The 21,369-nt window shown below is 34.4% G+C and overlaps 1 protein-coding gene across 5 annotated transcripts in view; it reads left to right on the top strand.

Annotated features, from left to right (window-relative positions):
- AGO4 (argonaute RISC component 4) overlaps positions 1–21,369 on the top strand; it is a 61,844-nt gene that overhangs the window by 11,982 nt on the left and 28,493 nt on the right. For all 5 annotated transcript variants that reach the window (XM_031962137.1, XM_031962134.1, XM_031962135.1 and 2 more), the window contains exons 4-13: positions 1,147–1,328; positions 1,540–1,676; positions 1,759–1,893; positions 2,195–2,282; positions 4,717–4,864; positions 5,109–5,228; positions 6,155–6,283; positions 8,063–8,196; positions 9,201–9,385; positions 10,467–10,626. In XM_031962137.1, the coding sequence (XP_031817997.1) occupies positions 1,147–1,328; positions 1,540–1,676; positions 1,759–1,893; positions 2,195–2,282; positions 4,717–4,864; positions 5,109–5,228; positions 6,155–6,283; positions 8,063–8,196; positions 9,201–9,385; positions 10,467–10,626 (1,418 nt within the window). The remainder of the gene's footprint in view (positions 1–1,146; positions 1,329–1,539; positions 1,677–1,758; positions 1,894–2,194; positions 2,283–4,716; positions 4,865–5,108; positions 5,229–6,154; positions 6,284–8,062; positions 8,197–9,200; positions 9,386–10,466; positions 10,627–21,369) is intronic.

Here is a 21,369-nt window from a genome sequence, read left to right on the forward strand (position 1 = left end):
TAAATGCTAGCTATCATTACTGTTTTTTTATATGATTATGCTACTGATCCATCATGAATAGGAAATATGCTTAGGACATATTAATCCTTCCCTGTTTCCTTACCCAGCCCTGTGTGACCAGCAGATTATATTCAAGACAGCTAACTGGGATTAGGTAAAGAGCCTTCAGCCTTGTGTAACTAGCAGGTATATTGTGCACAAAGCTACATAGGCTACTTAGAGGTCAAACCTGGCTTTGTTTGCATTATATTCTATCTGTTATAATCAATTCTTAGAACTGATAGATTTTACGTAATCACAGCTATAGTTCTTCAGACTTGGATTATAATGAAATTGGTTCTTCTAGCCTTCTAGATTTGACCTATGTCAGTGATTGTTTTCCTTAAGTCCTTCAATAGTTCCAGCAGAGCAAAGTTCTTTCTTTCATATTTGTGGATTGCCAAAGCCAAAACCTGCCAAATACAGGTTTTATGAACCTGTATTTACTTGACTTCTTAATGAACATACACATCATTTCTGATAAATGCAGTTCTTTTACTTAAATAGAAGGCTATTTCATTCAGTTATGCTTTTTCTGTATTAGAGCTGTATTAAGTAAAACTTGACCTTATTAACATCCCTTCTCTTAAGTTGCAATGGGTAGAACACCAGGTCTGGAGGCATGAAACACCTGAGTTCAAACCCAGCTCCAGACACTCATTTAACTTCTGTTTTCCTTGATTTCCTCATCTGTAAAATAAGGATAATAATAGGGATAATAAAATACATTATTGAGAAGATCAAATGAGACAATATTTGTAAAGAATTTACTGGAGTGCTTGGTACATAGTAAGTGATATAAATGTTAGTGATTATTAGTATTTTAATTTTTAGTGGAATTACTCAAATCAAATCTGTGCTAACAAGTGAAATTTAGATTATCATATCTACATAAAAAATTTGGACACTGACATTGCTTGCCATTCTATCCATTTAAAAAACTTTGGGAAATGATTGTGAAAAAAGATTGTGGCAGGGATTTATAATTTACAAGAAATTGTGAAATTGATGTTTGATGAAAAGAAACTTTGTATGATAAGCTTCATAGTAACAACTTTATCACTTACCTTTATCAGTATGTATGTATGTTCTTTTTTCCCCACCAAGGTCGATATGGAAGTGACTCTTCCAGGTGAGGGCAAAGATCAGACCTTTAAAGTGTCAATTCAGTGGGTGTCTGTAGTAAGTCTTCAGCTACTTTTGGAAGCATTGGCTGGACATTTGAATGAAGTACCTGAAGATTCTGTACAGGCACTTGATGTGATCACAAGGCATCTGCCTTCTATGAGGTGAGTTATCCCTGTTGGGTCTGTACCACTTAGGTTCAGATCTCTGGAATATGTTATTTTAGGGCTTCCAAGATGGTTTCTGCGTAGTTCCTCTTTCAGTTTTCTGATTGAATAAACTCTTAGAAAAGGCGGGGGGGGGGGGGGGGGGGGGGGGGGGGGGGGGAGAATAGAACTTTTTACCTGTGAAACATGCCAATTCTTGTTTCTTCAGGTATACTCCTGTGGGCCGTTCATTCTTCTCCCCTCCTGAAGGTTACTACCACCCTCTGGGTGGAGGCAGGGAGGTTTGGTTTGGCTTTCACCAATCTGTGAGACCTGCCATGTGGAATATGATGCTGAATATTGATGGTATGCAAGAATTATGCCCCTACTTCACTGTTTTAACCCTATTCATTCCCAAAACTAAGTGTCCTTTTATTATTTTTATTAGTATCTGCTACTGCTTTCTACCGTGCCCAGCCTATCATTGAGTTCATGTGTGAGGTTTTAGACATTCAGAATATTAATGAACAAACAAAACCTCTTACAGACTCCCAGCGTGTCAAGTTTACCAAAGAAATCAGAGGTTGGTATTTGTGTTAAAGTGGTTTTATGAATAGCCATATGACCACTTACAAGCATTTATTCTAATGAAATAACTAGCATTTTTTTTCCCACATGGAATTTTATTTGGGAGGGAATCATGTATAACTGAGACTTGTTTCCTAAAGGTTGGAAGATAAAATTAGCCTAATTATCTCCTCTCCAATTTATCCATTTACAAGTATGTTTTGTATCTTTTTAAAAATAATGGCTGCTTTGTTACTCTGTTTTTGTCATTGTGAATGTAATCTAATACCTTTGTTTTGGCATTTCTTCCATATTAGGTCTTAAAGTTGAGGTTACCCATTGTGGACAGATGAAAAGAAAATACCGAGTTTGTAATGTAACTAGACGACCAGCCAGCCATCAAACGTATGCTGATCAGATCTGAAAGGATATTTAACGTTGAATTGTTGGGTACTTTGCTTGGGTAGTACTCCTAAATGCTTTGTTTACCTGACTCATTTGAAAATAATTTTCATATAAATGTATTTTCTAATTACTAGGGAAAATCTCTTTCAGCAGTTAGTATTTAAAATTTCAAACATTTTTGGTGAAAATATTTATAGATTATATTGCTTTTTTGGCTTCTATTTTAAAAAATACATAATTTGATAATTCAGGATCATCATGATGAACTTCATGAAATTATTACTATCATTCTTTTGATCTAGACTTGTAATTTTATCATTGTCAGTGAATCTTGGTATGGATTCCATACTAGATATGCCTACCACTACAGATTGGCAACCACTCTGTAATTGACAGTTTTAGAGAGTTGCCTAAGTACTAAAAGGGTCAATGAATTGCCTGTGATCACCCAGTGTGTGTGTGTGTGTGTGTGTGTGTGTGTGTGTGTGTGTGTGTGTGTAAGCCCCGATCTTTCTAACTTCAAGTTCAGCCCTTTATGCATTATAGTATACTGCTTGTATTATAATTCAATATAATAGGTTTTTTTACTCTTTTATAAATGTGTCCAGACAGCAGTGTTTTTTATGTTCTCTTCCCTAATTATCAGTTGTTGCTGCTTCTTGTATTCACAATATTTCTCAAAGGTATATTTTTATATCTCTCCGTTGGAACCAAGCTTAGTCATTATAATTACCCTTGAAATATATTTATTTTCAAGTACTTTCCATTTTCATAGAAATAGTCATTGTATATATTATTTTCCTGATTCTGCTTCCTTCACTTTGCATCAGTTCGTGTAAGTTTCTCTGTGGTTTTCATATTCATTTCTCATAACACACTAATATTTCATTACATTCATGTATCATTATGTAGCTATTCTCCATTTGATGAACATGTATTTTGTTTCTTATTCTTTGGTAAAATTGCTGCTATAAATATTTTTGTTGTATAGCACCTTTCATTTAGTCTTTGACCCTAAAGTACCTATCTAGCAATGGGATCTCTTGAGTCAGAAAGTATATACATTTTAGTATAATAATTTATTTTATAGAATGCTTGGACTAATTCATTATTATACCAGTCATAATCTAGGTTACTAGATTATCAATGGATAACTACAGTACATACTTTTACCACAACTTCTCCAACACTAACCATTCCATTCTTTTACATCAGTAGTGTCAAATTCAAACAGAAAAAGATATCTACTGATACTTAGAAAACTAGAAATTAACATAATATATGTTGTATTTTTATTCATCTTGTTAAACATTTCCCAATTATGTTTAATCTGGGTCTGGAAATGTTTGATACCTTTGTTTTATATCTTTGCCAATTGGCTCTTGTTTTAATTTGCATATTTCATATTGTTAATCATATTGCTCACATAGAGCAATACTTTCATGGTTTTCAATCATTTAAAATTCTTTTTAGAATTGTTTATTAATATAGTTTTACAACTCTTAGCCATTGATTAGGGAATAACTATTAGTCTTCTATATTTATAAGCAAATACACTAATTTCATTATTTTTCTAACATATTTTTTAGAAAGCATATTAAAACCTGATGTATTTTACTAACTACTTGAAGTATTCTATTTGAATATTTCATATAGCATTGCCCTGACCGAATTATGGCACTGAGACATTAAACTTTACAAGTAGGTTTACTTCTCATGTATTAAACCCCCGTATCAGATGTTTGGTAATATTCCCAGCATTACCTGCCCTTAGTTGGGTGTTTCTATTGTTTATTTCATTTTGCATTAACTACTTTTCTACTAACTGTGTTGCCCATGAAGAGGTATGCTTTTATAGAATGAATTAATGAAATTAGGTGAAATATGGCTATATTTCATACCAGTTCACAAGTTTGTACCATACTATTCAATGTAAAATATGAAGGGCTATTATTAAAAAAGACCACCCCCTAAGAAAGCCTATTTGTTAAAAATTTAGAGTTTTGTTAAGTTACTGTTTCTTGGTGTGTGAAGTTCACTGATTAGTCAACTACTTTGAAAATTTTTTAGTGCCAGTAAAAGTAGAAAGCTAATTCTACATATGTAAACTGAATTCTTGTTAAAAATTGATTTAAATACTTAAAAGAATTAATTACCTCTTCAAAGAAAAATTTACCTGTACTCACTATGGAACCAATCAATTGCCTAGCATTATCCTGGGCACTAGAGATAAAAGTATATAAAGGAATGAAGCAATTCTCACTCTCAAGGAGCAAATATTCTGTTGGGAAAAACAACAGGTATAGATAAAAGTATATTAAAAATAAATTATAAAATATAAACCGTATACAAATGGCTTAGAGGTTAGGATTTTATTCTTAATTGGACAAAAGTATGAGTTGGTGAAAATTTTCTAAATAACATCATTCTACAGTTTTCCTCTACAGCTGGAAAATGGTCAGGCCATGGAATGTACAGTAGCCCAATATTTTAAACAGAAGTATAGCCTGCAGCTTAAATATCCCCATCTTCCCTGTCTCCAAGTGGGACAAGAACAAAAGCATACTTATCTTCCTCTTGAGGTAAGTTTGAATAAATGGACTCCTACTACTCTGTCACATCCTTAGATTATTTACTTGTAAAAACTATCCTCTAACCTAAAATGTAAAATTGAGACAGTTTAAAGCAGTTTTTATTTATTTATTTATTTTTAGCTAGGAAACAGTGAGACTTTTGCTATTATTTCCATTTTTCTAAAATTTTTTTCATGAAGTCAGGTTTGGCAAAAAGCCATTAACTTAGTCATTTGTTTTATCCTAATGGCAGGTCTGTAATATTGTGGCAGGACAGCGGTGTATCAAGAAATTAACTGACAATCAGACATCCACCATGATCAAAGCTACTGCCAGATCTGCTCCGGACAGACAAGAGGAAATCAGCAGATTAGTGCGTAGAATCTATTTTTTTTTTGTAATCTTAGTTATATGCTGAAAGAAAGAAAGACTAACAGGAAATTTTCCTAATGTGATATGATTAGTTTTTTGTTCTTATATCTACCAAAAAGCCTCATCTTAATTTCATTGACTTTTGGCTTTGTTTTTCTCTTTAGTTAAAAAAAAAAATACCAAATCTGAGTTGCGAAAATAATGGTATCTTACACATTTTTATATCCATTCCATGATATGCAACACAGTACCTTTCATATAATGTGAGTTTTTAGTAAATATTGAACAAATTTAAATGGTGTTTTATGTAATATTCTTCTCTAAAATGTAATATTCTCTGAAAGCGGGTTTCTTGGGGGGCTTCTGGAGGCAGCCTTCCTTTTAGTTCAGTATAATCACTCCAAATGCAGCCAGGTATTAAAGTCCAAATCCTTTATTGTCTCCTTCAAAGTCTTATCTCCTTCACTTGAGGCTCAGCTAGTTTTCTGGAGGCCTTCCCGATCTTGGTTTCAGTGTTCTCCACAGGACAACCTGCCACCACTTCTCTGTCTTCCTTCGTTCTGCCTGACTCCCTTCTCTGGCTTCTGAATCTGCCCAACTGAATCCTGGCTGAGGCTCCAAGAGCTTCTAGTGGGCTTGGCCTTTCTGCCCCTGACAGTTCCTCTTTATATGTTCCATACTGAGTATACGCCAAGCATTATATCACTAGGAAACCATTATTTGTTGTAGGGGTAAATCAATGCTAAACTAGATTTAACCACTGTTTCCTCAATTCCACTTACTTAGCACCTATTCTACTTAGGAGAGCAGTGAGTTTTCTGTATAAGAGATACTGAAATGATGCATTTTATCATTTTGTCCCATTGCCTCCTTAACCAAGATGACAGTTTTTTCTGTTTTTTTTGTTTTTTGGTTTTTTTTTTTTAGGTGAAAAGTAACAGCATGGTGGGTGGACCTGATCCATACCTAAAGGAATTTGGTATTGTTGTTCACAATGAAATGACAGAGTTGACAGGTAGAGTGTTGCCAGCACCAATGCTACAATATGGAGGCCGGGTAAGATGGTTTGGGGGGATATTTTTTCCACTAAAACATCTATTCCCAACCAATCATGCAATATTTTTTCAGTCATATGTTACTTTGACAGCAATATTTTTCATCTTATATCCCTCTAATCTTGAGAATTATTAAGCTTTCCACAGATACTGCCTGTTTCCTACCATTATAACCTTAAATTTGTGGCAATATTCCTTTAGTCAAGGAATAGTAAAATAATGATGGAAGGTTTTTTCCCTTTTGTTTACAGTTGATGAAATAAACCAAATTCTCACCTAAGGTAAAAAACTGAGGTGAGGGTCACCTCTGCAAAAAGCAGAAGTGAAGAAAGCAAATGGCAAACCAAGGACCAAGTCATAAGGGAGACTCAGGCAGTGTGAGAAATTTGTCCTAGTAGGCCCGCCTCTCTTGTCATTTGACACTGTCTTGCTTAGTTATTTCATCAGCTCCTATGAGTTCATTTATCACCACTATGCTGATGATTTCCAGATCTGTGTATACAGCCTAGTTTTCTCTTCTGAACACTGTGTATCATACACATTTTAAATTCAGTATGTCCAAAGCAGAACTCATTATCTTTCCCATATAATCCTCTCCTCTAAGGAACTGCCTTAATACTGTCCAGAATATCACTGTCTTCCTAGCCACTCAGACCCATGCATCAATATTATCTTCAACTTCTCTCCAACAACCCCACGTACCCAGGCCATTTCCCAAATCTTGTTTCAACGTTTACTGTATCTTAGCTGTATACCCCATACCCCCTTTTCTCAGATACACCCACTTTCCAAATCTAGTCTTCATCACCTCATGACTGACTGTTGCAGTCACTTTCTAGATTCTCTCTCTCTATTCCAATCTGTCCTTCATTCATATGTCTGCTTATGTTAAAGCACAACTCTTATGTCACCTCCCCTATTTAGTAAATTTCAATGGTTCCCCATTAAACCCAAGAACATAAATAAAATCCCCTAATTTTTAAAGTTCCTAAAGGCCCCTCCTATCTTTCCAGTCTTCTTATATTTTATTATTCTTCACTCTATAATCCAGCGTGACACTGGCCTTCTTTCTGTTCCTCACACAACTCTCCACATAGGCCTGATGCTTTTCACTGGCTGTCTTTTATGCCTAGATTTCTCTGCCCTCTCACCTTCTTATCTCTTGGCTTCTGAGACTTACATCCTATTTCTGCAAGAATTCTTTATCATTGCTCATCAGACTGCTGATGTCTTCTCTCTGAGATTACCTTCTATTTACAGGGCATTTACCTTTTTTTTTACATAGAACTTCTCTCATTAGAAAGAGACAAGTCTCTTCAAAGAAGGACCATGTTTTTGCCTTTCTTTGTCACTGGTTAACAGTGCCTGATACAAAAGAAGCACCTGATAAATGGTTGTGGACTAACTAGGTAGATCATCATTTAACAATTTTGGGAAGAAGCTTATATCACTGAGCAGTGCGGAATATTCCTAGACTGTTATAGAACTGTGAAGAGAGCCTCAATGAATCTGTTATCAAACCTATTCAGGAACAGTGGCAGAGATTGGGACCCATAGAAATCAAAGATTGAGATCCATAGAGATAAAGGGTTTTGTCCAATTCACAGGGCAGGTTGATGGCAGTCACATTAGACCTGCTCTTTCAATTCAGCATTTGGCTCCTCTTATCTCCGCACATTAATGTGAGCTTCTGCTTATTGTGCCATCATTATTAACATGCTCTTGAATTGTAATCTATTCTCTTCCCTCTTTTTTCTTTCCCCTCTGCACTCCCAAAAAGAATAAAACAGTAGCTACACCTAACCAAGGTGTATGGGATATGCGAGGAAAACAATTTTATGCTGGCATTGAAATTAAGGTGTGGGCTGTTGCTTGTTTTGCTCCTCAGAAACAATGCAGGGAAGATCTGTTAAAGTGAGTATGTATTTTTTAATCTATGTAGCTAGGACCTACGCCTTTCAAATATAAAATGTTACATTTAGAGTCTTTGTCTTATGTCTTTAGGGTCTTATGCGTATACACTGGCACTTAAAATCCTAGTTCTGAGAGTGTCCACACCAGTCTGGAGGAGGGAGGGAAGGCTTATGCTGGGGCTAGTTTCATACCTGAGGATTCTGTAAAGTAGAATGGTAGTTTTATACCATACACTGAGGTTTTGTGGGGATTCCGCCTCCCAGCTAAAAGTAGATTAATTTTAGCCATTATGTTTTTGTTAATTCTACTGGTTCTGAAAGAACACTGACTGGAATTATTGGTATCAGTCTGTATCACTTTTTATACATTTATTGAGGAAGTAAGTAAGAAATGTGGAAAAATCAAAGTGAGAAAAGGAAGTTAATATGAAGGGAAAGAAATCTTTAAAATAATTGGCAAATAAACAGAAGAAGATTCTGAAAGGTTCATACATAGGTTGAAGTAAAGATATGAAGTAAAGATAAAGATAAAGATTTTCTGCACTAGAGTTCTCATTTACAATATTTAAATTAAAAATAAATTTAATTTTTTTCAAATCCTAGTTGCTTTTTAATATTTGTCATTTGGGGAGAGGTTAATTTCTGGGCCAAGCTTTAATTTAATCCTAGCATATCCTTTGATAATAATATGTTTATCTTAAAACTCTCTTAAGCACAAATTGACTTAACTCTTTTTAAGCCAGATATATCAAGTTACCTTTGAGGCAACATTTTAGTCTACATTTATTCTTAAAATTAAAATGAAAACTCATCATTTGGCAGGCTCTTTGATAACATCATACTCCAGCTCCAGTATTATAGCCCAGTCCAATTCTGGCCGCTTTTTATGCTACATTTTAATATAGAATTGGCTATTCTGAGAAAAGCATTGAATTATAATAATTGCTAAGCACCAGACTGACCATGAAATAACAAATTCTGTGTCAATGGGTTCTGTTTCACCAGGAGTTTCACAGATCAGTTGCGTAAGATTTCTAAGGATGCCGGGATGCCTATTCAGGGTCAGCCATGTTTTTGCAAGTATGCACAAGGAGCAGATAGTGTGGAGCCCATGTTTAAACACCTGAAGATGACTTATGTAGGCCTGCAGCTGATAGTGGTGATCTTACCTGGGAAGACACCAGTATATGGTATAGTTCCTGTTTTATTATATTTTATCATCTGTTAAGTGATCACGTAATTTTTTTTTAATTCTATGGTAGGTATATGCATAGTCTCTTGTTTACATAGTAAACATAGTAAATGGTTTTATCTGGTTTTTATCTATGGCTTAAATGATTTTTACAGAGTTACTGGTAATTATCAATCTGCCACTCCCTCTTAACTGTCCTCCTTTGCTCTGATGATGCTACAGTTACCTTTCTTAGTACATAACTGATGGTATTGCTGTTGTGCTCAAGGTGCTTCAGTGACATTCTACTGTCCACTGAATAAAGCTCTTTAGATTCGTAAGCCTGTTATTCAAGACCCTTTACAATCTGGAATTCTATGACACTTTTTAAAACTTCTATTACTCCCTTCTGTCCTTGAGTCATATCGGGTTACAGCTATAAACTAGACAGATTTTGTACTTTCTTGCCTCCATGAATTGCCTGCCTATGCCAGAATACCCACCCTACCCTTTTCTTTTCTTTGCCTTTTGTAATTCTATCCATTAGATAAGATAAAGCATTTATTAAGTTCTTTGTGCTGAATGCTAGGTATATGAGAAACAGTCCTTATCCTCAAGGAGCATAGAGGGGAAGACAATAAGTAGAAGAAGCTGGAAAAGGGGTGGGAACTGAGTTGTCAGAAGTGTGAGAAGGCCCTGGGATAGCTGTGGAAAACTCCCAGTGTCAGGGACTGATCCAGGTAAGAGTGTGACTGGCTTGGATACTTCCTTGTATGGAAATCCAGGAGGAACCCATCCTTTAAGACCCATCTCAAACGGTACCTCTTCATGGAACCTTTGATTTTCCTACCCCCAAAAAGGATAATTTTTTTTTTTCCTTTCTCCAACCTCAATATTTTGGCATCTTTTTTGCTGGAGGGTGGAGTTGGGTATGTGTGAGATCTTTATTATATTATAAATTTGATTAGAACAGGAACTATAACCTATATAATCTTTTTATCTCTTATCACCTGACACTGGACTCTATACTTAATAGATACATAATAAATAATTATCAAGTTAGGTGAATCACCTAACTTATTTTATTTGTTTGCTTTTAGCTGAGGTTAAACGTGTTGGTGATACCCTCTTAGGAATGGCTACTCAGTGCGTTCAGGTGAAAAATGTAGTAAAGACTTCTCCCCAAACTCTGTCTAATCTCTGCCTGAAGATAAATGCAAAGCTTGGTGGAATTAACAATGTCCTTGTACCCCATCAAAGGTAAGACTTATTTTGAATCTTAGTTTATAGGCTTTGAATTGGAAGAAACCTTAGAGGTCATTTAGCAAATTATAAGTTGTATAGATCAGGGCTTCTTAAACTTTTTCTACTTGTGACCCCTTTTCTCCTGAGGAATTTTTATGTGACTCCAGTTATATAGCTATATAAAGTAGGTATACAAATCAAACATTTACTGACAATAAATAATAATAAAATAAAAATAAGCAAATAAGTTCTCAACTCCACCCACACACACATACAATTACATAACACAACCCACAGTTTTAAGAAGCTTTGGCATAGATAATAAGTGACACAATAAATTCCAAAGTAGCAATTTAAACCCAAGTCCTCAGACTCTAAATTCAACTTTATTTCATGGTACTTCATGTTTAAAACCTGATATTTTTCACCGGAAATTGTTGAACCTAAAAGTAATCAAATGTGAGAATAAATAGTGTAGTGTAGTGTAATATAGAGAAGAACAAGCTAGTCAATAGGAAAGTCAGTTTGCCAATTTGATTTAACCAACTTGCTTAGGATCTTTGTTTCTCCCATCTATGATACCTGCCTTGCCAATGTTAGAATTGAAAAGTCAAAAATGCTTTACAAGGGGCAGCTAGATGGCACAGTAGATGGAGGACTGCCCTTGGAGTCAGGAAGACCTAAGTTCAAATATGGCCTCACCTAACACTTCCTAGCTGTGTGACCCTGGCCAAGTCACTTAACCCCAATTGCCTAGAAAGAAAAAAAAAAAAAGAAAGAAAAAATGCTTTACAAATTGAAGGCAGTAGCATTTGTTTAAAAGACCTTTGTAGGATGAAACCTGAGTCCAGAAATTAACATTCCAAAATTTTATTAGTTCCAGATTCCCCATGTAGAATGGAGGGTTCTGCAGTGCTGGGACAGTGATGCCAGCAGCAGGCCATTTTCTGAGAATAAGCCTGGCCTTGAAAAGGCTTCATTCCCCCCAGGTTGGCCTTTCATGTTGCATTGTAGTTCTTTCACTTCCTCAGTGACAGTGGCAGAGGTATGAAGAATGGGCAGGGGATATACTATAATACTAAGTTATCTTTTGGTACTAAAAATGTGAAATCTCTGTCCAGTGATAAATAAGCAAGTGTTCTACTGAAGGAACTGGATTGTTTCTGTCTTGATGATCCTTTTTTTTTTTTTTTTTCTCTTTTTTTCTGTTCAGTATTTTTAATAGCTTTTTATTTTTACAAATACATGGAAAGATGATTTTCACCATTCACCTTTGCAAAACCTTGTATTTCAAATTTTTCTCTCTCTCTCTGTTCCTCCCTCTCCCCTAGATTAAGTAAGCAATCCAATATAGGTTAAATGTGTGCAATTCTTCTAAACATATTTCCATATAAGTCATACTGCATAAGAAAAATCAGATCAAAAGAAGAAAGTTAAAAAAAAAAGACACAAGGAAAAAACAAGTAAACAACAACAACAAAAATGAAAATACTATGTTTTGATCTACATTCAGTCTCTGTAGTTCTCCCTCTGGTTGCAAATGGCTCTCTTCATCACATATCTATTGGAATTGCCTTGAATCTTCTTGTTGATTGTTGAAGAGAGCCAAGTCCATCACAGTTGATCACATAATCTTGTTGTTGCTATGTATAATGTTCTCTTGGTGGTTCTATTCACTTCACTCAGCATTACTTCACATAATTTTTCCAGGCTTTTCCGGAATCAGCCTGCTCATCATTTCTTACAGAACAATAATATTCCATTATATTCATATACTGTAACTTATTCAGCCATTTCCTAACTGATGGGCATCTACTCATCTTGCAGTTTCTTGTCACTATAAAAGGACTGCTACAAACATTTTTTGCACATGTGGATCTTTTTCCTTTTTTATGATCTCTTTGGGATACAGTTCCAGTAGAGACACTGCTGAATCAAAGAGCATGCAAGTTCTATAGTCTTTTGGGCATAGTTTCAAATTGCTCTCCAGAATGGTTGGATCATTTCCCAACTCTACCAACAGCACATTAATGTTCCAGTTTTCCCACTTCCCCTCCAACATTTATTATTATCTTTTCCTGTCATCTTAGCCAATCTGACTAATGTGAAATTGTACTTCAGAGTTGTCTTAATTTGCATTTTCTAGTCAATAGCGATTTGGAGCATTTTTTCATGTAACTAGAAACAACTTTCAGAAACTTTTTCATGTCCTTTCACCATTTATCAATTGGAGAATGGCTTGTATTCTTATAAATTTAAGTCAGTTCTCTATATATTTTAGAAATGAAGCCTTTATCAGAAATGTTATATGTAAAATTTTTTCCCCAGCTTTCTGCTTCCCTTCTAATCTTGACTGCATTGGTTTTGTTTGTACAAAAGTTCTTTAATGTAATCAAAATTATCCATTTTATATTTCATAATGTTCTCTATCTCTTGTTTGGCCATAAATTCCTTTCACAAATCTGAGAGGTAAAACTGTACCTTGTTCTCCTTATTTGCTTATAGTATCACTCTTTATGTCTAAATCACGAACCCATTGCAACCTTATCTTAGTATAAAGTGTTAGATGTTGATTATTGGCTAGTTTCTGTTGTAGTATTTTCCAGTTTTCCCAGCAATTTTTGTCAAATAGTGAGCTCTTGTCCCAGAAGCTGGAGTCTTTGGGTTTGTCAAACACTCGATTGCTATAGTCATTGATTATTTTGTCCTGTGAACCTAACTTATTCCACTTATCGACTACTCTCTTTCTTAACCAGTACCAAATGGTTTTGATGACCACTGCTTTATAATATAATTTTAGATCTAGGACAGTGAGGCCACCTTGATTTGACTATTTTTTCATTAATTACTTTGAAATTGTTGACCCTTTGTTCTTTTAGATGAATTTTTCTTAATTTCTTGGCAGTTTGATATGGCACTGAGTAAGAAGATTAATTTAGGTAGAAGTGTCATTTTATTATATTGAGCACTTGATATTCTTCCAAATATTTAGATCTAACTTTATTTGTGTGAAAAGTGTTTTGTAAGTGTGTTCATATATATAGTTTCTGGCTTTTTCTTGGCAGGTAGACTCCCAAATATTTCATATTATCTACAGTTATTTTTTTATACCTTGTTTTATTTTTTCTTGTCATACATTTACATTTTTTTGGGGGGGGGGGCTTTGTTACACACACTCTTTATAAATCATGTCGGGAGAGAAAAATCAGAACAAAAGGGAAAAACCACAAGAGAAAAAAAAAACACCAAAGAAAAAGAAAAAAAAGTGAACATAGCATGTGTGGATTTACATTCAATCTCCAGAGATCTCTCTCTGGCTGCATATGACATTTTCTATCCAAAGTTTATTGAGATTGCCTTGAATCACCAAATCAATGAGAAGAAACAAATCTTTCATAATTGATTATTACACAATCTTGCTGTTACTGTGGATAGTATATTCCTGGTTTTGTTTGTTTCGCTCAACATCAGTTCATGTAAATTTTTCCAGGCCTTTCTAAAATCAGGCTGTTCATCATTTTTTATAGAGCAATAAAATTCCATTACTTTTATATAACACAATTTATTCAGTCATTCCCCAATTGATGGGCAGACATCTACTCATTTTCCCATTCTTTGCCACCATAAAAAGAGCTGCTGCAAATATTTTTGTACATATGGGTCCTTTTTCCTCTTTTATGATTTCCTTGGGATATAGACCAAATAGTGACACTGCTGGATCAAAGGATATGCATAATTTTATAGCTTTTTTGGCATAGTTTCATATTGCTCTCTAGAATGGTTGAATCATTTCACAATTCCACCCAACAATACATTAGTGTCTCTATTTTCCCACGTCCCCTCCAACATTTATTATTTTCTTTTCCTATCATCTTAGCCAATCTGAGAGGTGTGACATGGTACCTCAGAATTGCCTTAGGTCAGGTACTAATCACCTCCAACTTGGGTTACATTTAACATAAAATTTCTCTTTTAAGAATTGTTTTGGCTACATTCCATAAGTTTTGGTATGTTGCCTCATTATTGTCATTCTCTTGGATGAAATTGTCACTTGTTTCAGTGATTTGTTGTTTGACCCATTCATTTTTTAGAAGTAAATTATTTAGTTTCCAAGTACTTTTTAGTTCTACTTTTCCATGATCTTTCATTACATAGAATTTTTATTGCATCATGATCGGAATATTCCTTTCTATCCTCATTCATTTTCTCCAAAGGTCTATCATACCCGACTTTTCTTTTCTTTTCTTTTTTTATAACAAATCATAAATTTATTTCAAAACAATTCTTTGATATACAAAAAATTTTGTCATTTATTAAAGACAAAAGAAAATTTGTACACTAATGAAATGGATGTGCTTATTTATTTTTACAAATAATTAAGTTTTGGCAGAACATTTGATACCTTTTATTGTTGCCAACTTTTTTGCTACCCACAGTTTAAGAAGCTTTGTTCTAGATTAGAGTAGGGGTTCATAACAAGACCCTTTTAGAAATTTGATGAAATCTGTGGATCCCTCCTCAGAATTTTTTTAATGCATTTTATTAACTCCCATTAATATCATTTTGCTATCTATTTTTTCTTGCAACTCATTAACTTCTCTAAGAATTTGGGCGTCATACCATTTGGTGCATATATATTTAGTATTGATAGTTTTTTATAATACCTTTTTAGCAAGATCTAGTTCTTTCCCTAGCTCTTTTAATTAGATCTGTTTTTGCTTTTGCTTGATCAAAAGTCAGGATAGCTTATCCATGCTTTTGTTTTACTTCAGTTGAAGCATAATTAATTCTGGTACAATCTTTTTATCTTTCCTCTCTATGTATCTCTCTACTACAAATTTTTTTAAATAAACAACATATTGTAGGATTCTGGCTTTTAATACAGTCTGTTATCCACTTCCATTTTATGGGAGAGTTTATCCCATTCACATTCACAGTTAAGATTACCAGTTCTGTTCCCACCATCCTATTTTTCCCAAGTTATACTTTTCTTTTTCCTTGAACCCTTTCTCTTCTCACCAGTGTATTGTTTATGACCACCTTCTTCAATCTATCCTCCCTTTTTTCAGCCTCCCTTCTGTTTCTTTGCTATTGCAGTAACCCAAATTGGAGATGATTAGTACCTAAACTAGACAGTCATTATGTGAGTGGAGAGAAAGGAATGTAAAGGAGATATGCCCTGTGGTTATAAATAACAAAAATTGACAACAGATTGGATATGTAGAGTGAGTGAGAGTGAGGAGTCAAAGACATCAGTAAGTTGCAAATCTGATTGTTTGTGGGAGGATGGAGATAGCCTCAAAAGTAATAGGAAACCTGAGTAGAGAAAAGGATTTGAGAAAAGAGATAATGAGTTGTGTATTAGACATGCTGAGTTTGAGGTGTTTGTGGAACGTCCTGAAAGGTTATTGATGTGGAGCCCAGGAGAGAGACTAGGGCTAAATATGTGGACCTGGGAATTATCTGCATAGAGATAACAATTGAACCCACTGGTGTTAACAAGATCACCAAGTAAGGGAGCGTAGAGCAGGAAAAAAAAATTTTTTTGAGGAATATTTTTTTATTATAGCTTTTTATTTATGGAGCATGGGTAATTTTTCAACACTGACTCTTGCAAAACCTTCTGTTCCAAATTTTCCTTTCCTTCCTTCCACTCCCTCCCCTAGATGGCAGGTATTCCAATATATGTTAAAATATATGTTAAATCCAATATATGTATACATATCCATACAGTTATCTTGCTGCACAAGAAAAATCAGATCTAGAAAGAAAAAAAAAACCTGAGAAGGAAAACAAAAATGCAAGCAAACAATAACAGAGAGAGTGAGAATGCTATGTTGTGGTCCACACTCAGTTCCCACAGTCCTCTTCCTGGGTGTAGCTGGCTCTCTTCATTACTGAACAATTGGAATTGTTCTGAATCGATCATTGTTGAAGAGAGCCACGTCCATCAGAATTGATCATCATATAGTCTTATTGTTGCCATATACAATGATCTCCTAGTTGTGCTCATTTCACTCAGCATCAGTTCATATAAGTCTCTCCAGGCCTCTCTGAAATCATCCTGTTGGTCATTTCTTATAGAACAATAATATTCCACAACATTCATATACCACAATTTATTCAGCCATTCTCCAATTGATGGGCATCCATTCACTTTCCAGTTTCTCATCACTACAAAAAGGGCTGCCATGAACATTTTTGCACATGTGGGTCCCTTTCCCTCTTTTAAGATCTCTTTGGGATATAAGCCCAGGAGTAACATAAGCAGGAATTTTTAATAGTTTTTTTGTATCTTGTAGCCTTTTGGCAATCTGAAACCTATGGACTCCTCAGAATAATGTTTTTAATGCATAAAATAAAATACATAGAATTACAAAGGAAATTAATTATTCTGAAATATTGTTATCAAAACTATTTTTTTTAAGTTCACTGTTCCCTGGTTAGGAGTTTCTAGAAGGAGAAGAAAAGGCAGTCCAAGACAGATCTTTGGAACAGCCATGAATGTGACATTGATTAAATTGTAGCAACAGAGACTTATGTGGAGTGGTAGAGACATATATGAAGTGCTCAGTGAGATAGTAGAACCAGGAAAGAATTGTATCATGGAAACCTAGAGAAAAAAAGAGAGTATCATGGAAAAATAAGTAATTGACAGTCTCAAAAGTTGCAGAGAGGTCATGAAAGATAAAAGTTGATAAAAAGCAATTAAAAACATCATTGATAATTTTGGTGAGAGTATTTTCAATTGATATGAGGTCTGAAACCAGATTGCAGAGGGTTTAGAAGAGAGTAAGAGAAGTGAAAGACTCTAATGTAGGTAGTTTTCTCAAGGAGATCTGATTCAGAGGTCAGAAAGGAGAGAGACCAAAAAGTTACACTTCAGCTTTATACTCAAGTATCATTCATGATTTCTCCAAGAAAGGAATTGAGAGGCATTAGACATGATAGGTACCAAATAACAGCAAAAAATGAAATTAATCTTATCATTACAATAACCTGGCTTGTTGTAGGAGTCATTCTGAAATCAGTTTTGTAGGCTCTTAGACCACTTGCCATATGAGTGAATAACTAAAAATCTTCTGGCGAAGGACTATAGTTACTCTTTCAAGGGCTCCTAGTTCTGGAGTGAAGGGATACTGAATTCAGTCTTGAAGTAGTCTGACCAAAAGCTTAGGCTTTTTCTTATCTCTAGCGTTTTATATGTCTTCCCACTTCAGAACAATGGTGGGAGGATGAGGGAAAGAATTACTTAAAACTTAGGTTTAACACAAGTCTGGCATCTCACCAAAAGAAAGGTTTTGAGTGTGCATGGTAGATGAGGTATGGGATAACTTTTTCTCTCCACAAAAACTATTCTTAAAATATAAAAAACCAATAAGTGCACATTGACTGGATTAAATACAGGAAATTATCCATAGTTCCTATTATACTGTCACATCATAACATTAAACACATTGTGTGTGGTACTGCTGAACAGTTATTTTACCTTAGTTTCAGCTCTGCACTTCCCGAGTAAATTCTTTAAGATGTCTATCTTCTGAAATGTTATTTTTAGCTCTTTTCCTTGTGAAGGTCATCTCCAAGAAGGATGAGTTAAAGAAATTTTTTTTGCTGCCAATCACTACTGACTACCAATACCATGAGGCTCAGACGTTCACCTCCATGCATGCTACATAAGTTTGCTCCCATTCTACTTCAACTATAAGTACAAAAGTAAAAATTTATGTAAAATTAGAGAAAGAATAAAAATGAGAAAAGCATAATATGTAATGTAATGTAATTCTGACCAATTTAAGGAAGTTTTAGCCCCCAAATAGAGAAATGAATATAAATATTGATAATAATTTCCTAAAGAAGCTTAACTGGTGTTAATCAGTTATCATAAAAGAAAAAAGAAAAGCTGAGAAAATTTAATCACAAATCCTTCATCTTGATGCCAGCCAAGATATGTGACAATCAAGACCAATTCCAATTTGTAGTATAAATTCATCTTCAGAATCTTAGGGAAAAGTAACTTCCAATCAAGTTAGCCATCCAATTCTCTCATATCTACTCTACCAAAACCCTGAAATTCATGTAAGATTGAATATTGTTCAAGCAATCCAAGGGAAAAACTGCACTAAAGTAATATCTTTCAGCCTAGAACAGCAGAGGTCAGAGAACAGCATACAAACAATAGGTAAAGGTCCCTTTTTCCCTAACCTCCAACAAAACCATCATCGGTCTTTCCTAGCTTGACCACAGAGAGGACATGTATAGCCTCAAGTTTCTGTCCCACTTGTCAGCAGGAGCAGAGAGCCTCAAAGATCTAGGGCAGCACCAAACTTCTTTAACAGGGAATAGAACTTGAACCTGGCATGAATATGAATTTCAGGAACTAAAGTTGGAGAGGTGAAATCAAAGAAAATACTATTCTGTTTCAAAAATTATTGTAAGTCTAATTGTATAATAACTGCAAACAGAAACTCAGAAAAAGTGGCAATTTTCCAAAAAGACTACATGAATTCTACATGAAAAAATAGGGCAAGAGACAAAAAAAAATGAAAATAAAAGCTATCTTTAAGGAAAGATTTGAAAGAGAATTAAGTAGTTTAGAAGAAAAAGTGTAAACCTTACTCAAAAAAGGGAATTCCTGAAAACTAGAATGAACCAAATACAGCAAGGAACAAGATCATTAAACAAAATCAAAAGGTTTTTTAAAATAAAAGAAAGAAAAGAAAACAAAAATCAAAAACAAGATGCTAAGGAGATATCATTTAAGAATCATTGGACTCTTAACAATTACCAAAAAAAACCCAAAACCTAGACCCTATATTTCAAGAAATCATAAAGACAAGAAAACTTTACAGATCTATTAGAACAGATGACAAAGTGAAGAGAGAAAGGATTTCTCAATCATATTCTAAAGAGAATTCCAAAATAAAACATACCAGAAATGCCAAGAATCCAGTTTCCTAACACATCTATAAAGGACCTCAAGAAACAAGGAATTACAGTCAGGATCATGCAGAACTTAATGCGTTGATTCTGATAAGCTTCATAGTAGAACTTGGTCCAGAAGGCAAAAGATAATAGACTCACAATAAAAAATAACATGTCCTGGCAATGCTGAGTATGATCCCACTGCCCCTTAATGGGACAGAAAACTAAAGCATACCAGAATTGTGTAAGACCTTTGAAATATGAGTTCAAATCTGGGGAAACTTAGAAGTGTAAATTTGTTTAAGTACTTGGAAGTAGCTAAATAATGATATAGGATCAACAATCAAATGGAAGAGAAACAAGTGTCCCTTCAGAAACTTATTTCTTCAAAGTATGTTGAGGAAGCTAAACAAGAAGAACAAAAGACCTAGGTGTGGGTTGGTTCTGTTTTGGGAGTTTTAAGAGGAAAAGAGAAGAAGGGAGAATAAAAGAAGAAATACACCAGTATTGAAAAGAAGAGAAGAAAAGAAACTTTCTGCTTCTCATAATTAGATTATAAAAATATGGAGGAAAGGATAAAAGTAGTGAGCATCAAATGAACCTCCTCTAATCTAAAACATATTAAAGGAGGTTGAACATGCATGTACCACACACGAGAGTTTAATCCATCAAACTCAACAGGGAAATAAATAGCTCTGGGGAGCAGAAAATAGTCGCAAGCAAAATAATCCTCCTGATTCTGAAAGGTGGGAGGGGCAAAGAACTAGACTCAAGGTGAGGTGCTTTAGATTACCTCTTAGCTATTTGAGGAATGGCTGAAGAAAATATGGTATATTAATATAATGGAACATTAATGTGCCATAAAAATAATTTTTAAAAAAATGTCAAAGAATCTTAGGTAGTATGAATTTATAGAGAATAGTGATATTCTCTTCACTTTCTCCAAGGACAACAATCCTGTTAAGAAAAGCAACTTTGAAAGATATACAAACTCTGATCAAAGCAATGACTTGCCATGCATGTTTCCAGAGGACCCATGACAGAGACCTCCTGATAAAGAGCTGAGACACACAGAGTAGAGAGACAAACATTTTTGCACAAGACCAGGGTATGGATTCATTTTACTCGATTCTATTTAAATGTTTACAAAGGTTTTGGGTTTGGTTTTTTTTTTTTTTTTTTGCCTATATTTCTCTAGGTTTATTGCAGGGTAGAGGAAGCAGTAACAGTGTCAAAAGCTGAACTATTGTAACATTTTTTTAAATACATGGAAGAGACTGGAAAGCAATTCAGAAAGCTTAGACAAGGACAATTTTGAAAATGTGTAGAACTTTTTAAAATAGCAAATGATATAAAACGGAGATTTATAGTTTGTGGTTTATGACTATGGAAAGGCTTCATTTTGGTTCAAAATAAAGAATTAATTTTTTTTAAAAAGGCATATGGCGAAATCAAGGTTATTATTAGTATTCATAAAGCAACAAGAAGTAGAAACTAAATATAAAGAAAGATTGAAAAACAGACTTAAGGAAAATCATCCCAGTGGCTTTTGAAGATTAAGATTAAAGAAAAGAGACTTCCAAAATTTTTACAACAAACATTTTCAGCATTCTTGATAGTGTTACCACTTGAAGTTGACTATTGTATATCTCCCCCATCTCTTCAGCTCCCCAAAAGGCCAAGTATCATCTTAGGCATATTATCCTTCCAACCATATTGATGATTCAAATGCAATATAATCTAATAGAATGTGTGCGATAATTGAAGTTATGAAAGACTAAAGTTAGAATCCCTCTTTTGATCATTATTTAATTTTTATGACCTTGAACAAGA

The sequence above is a fragment of the Sarcophilus harrisii genome, chromosome 3 (assembly GCF_902635505.1).
Source record: "Sarcophilus harrisii chromosome 3, mSarHar1.11, whole genome shotgun sequence".
NCBI classification, from domain to species: Eukaryota; Metazoa; Chordata; class Mammalia; order Dasyuromorphia; family Dasyuridae; genus Sarcophilus; species Sarcophilus harrisii.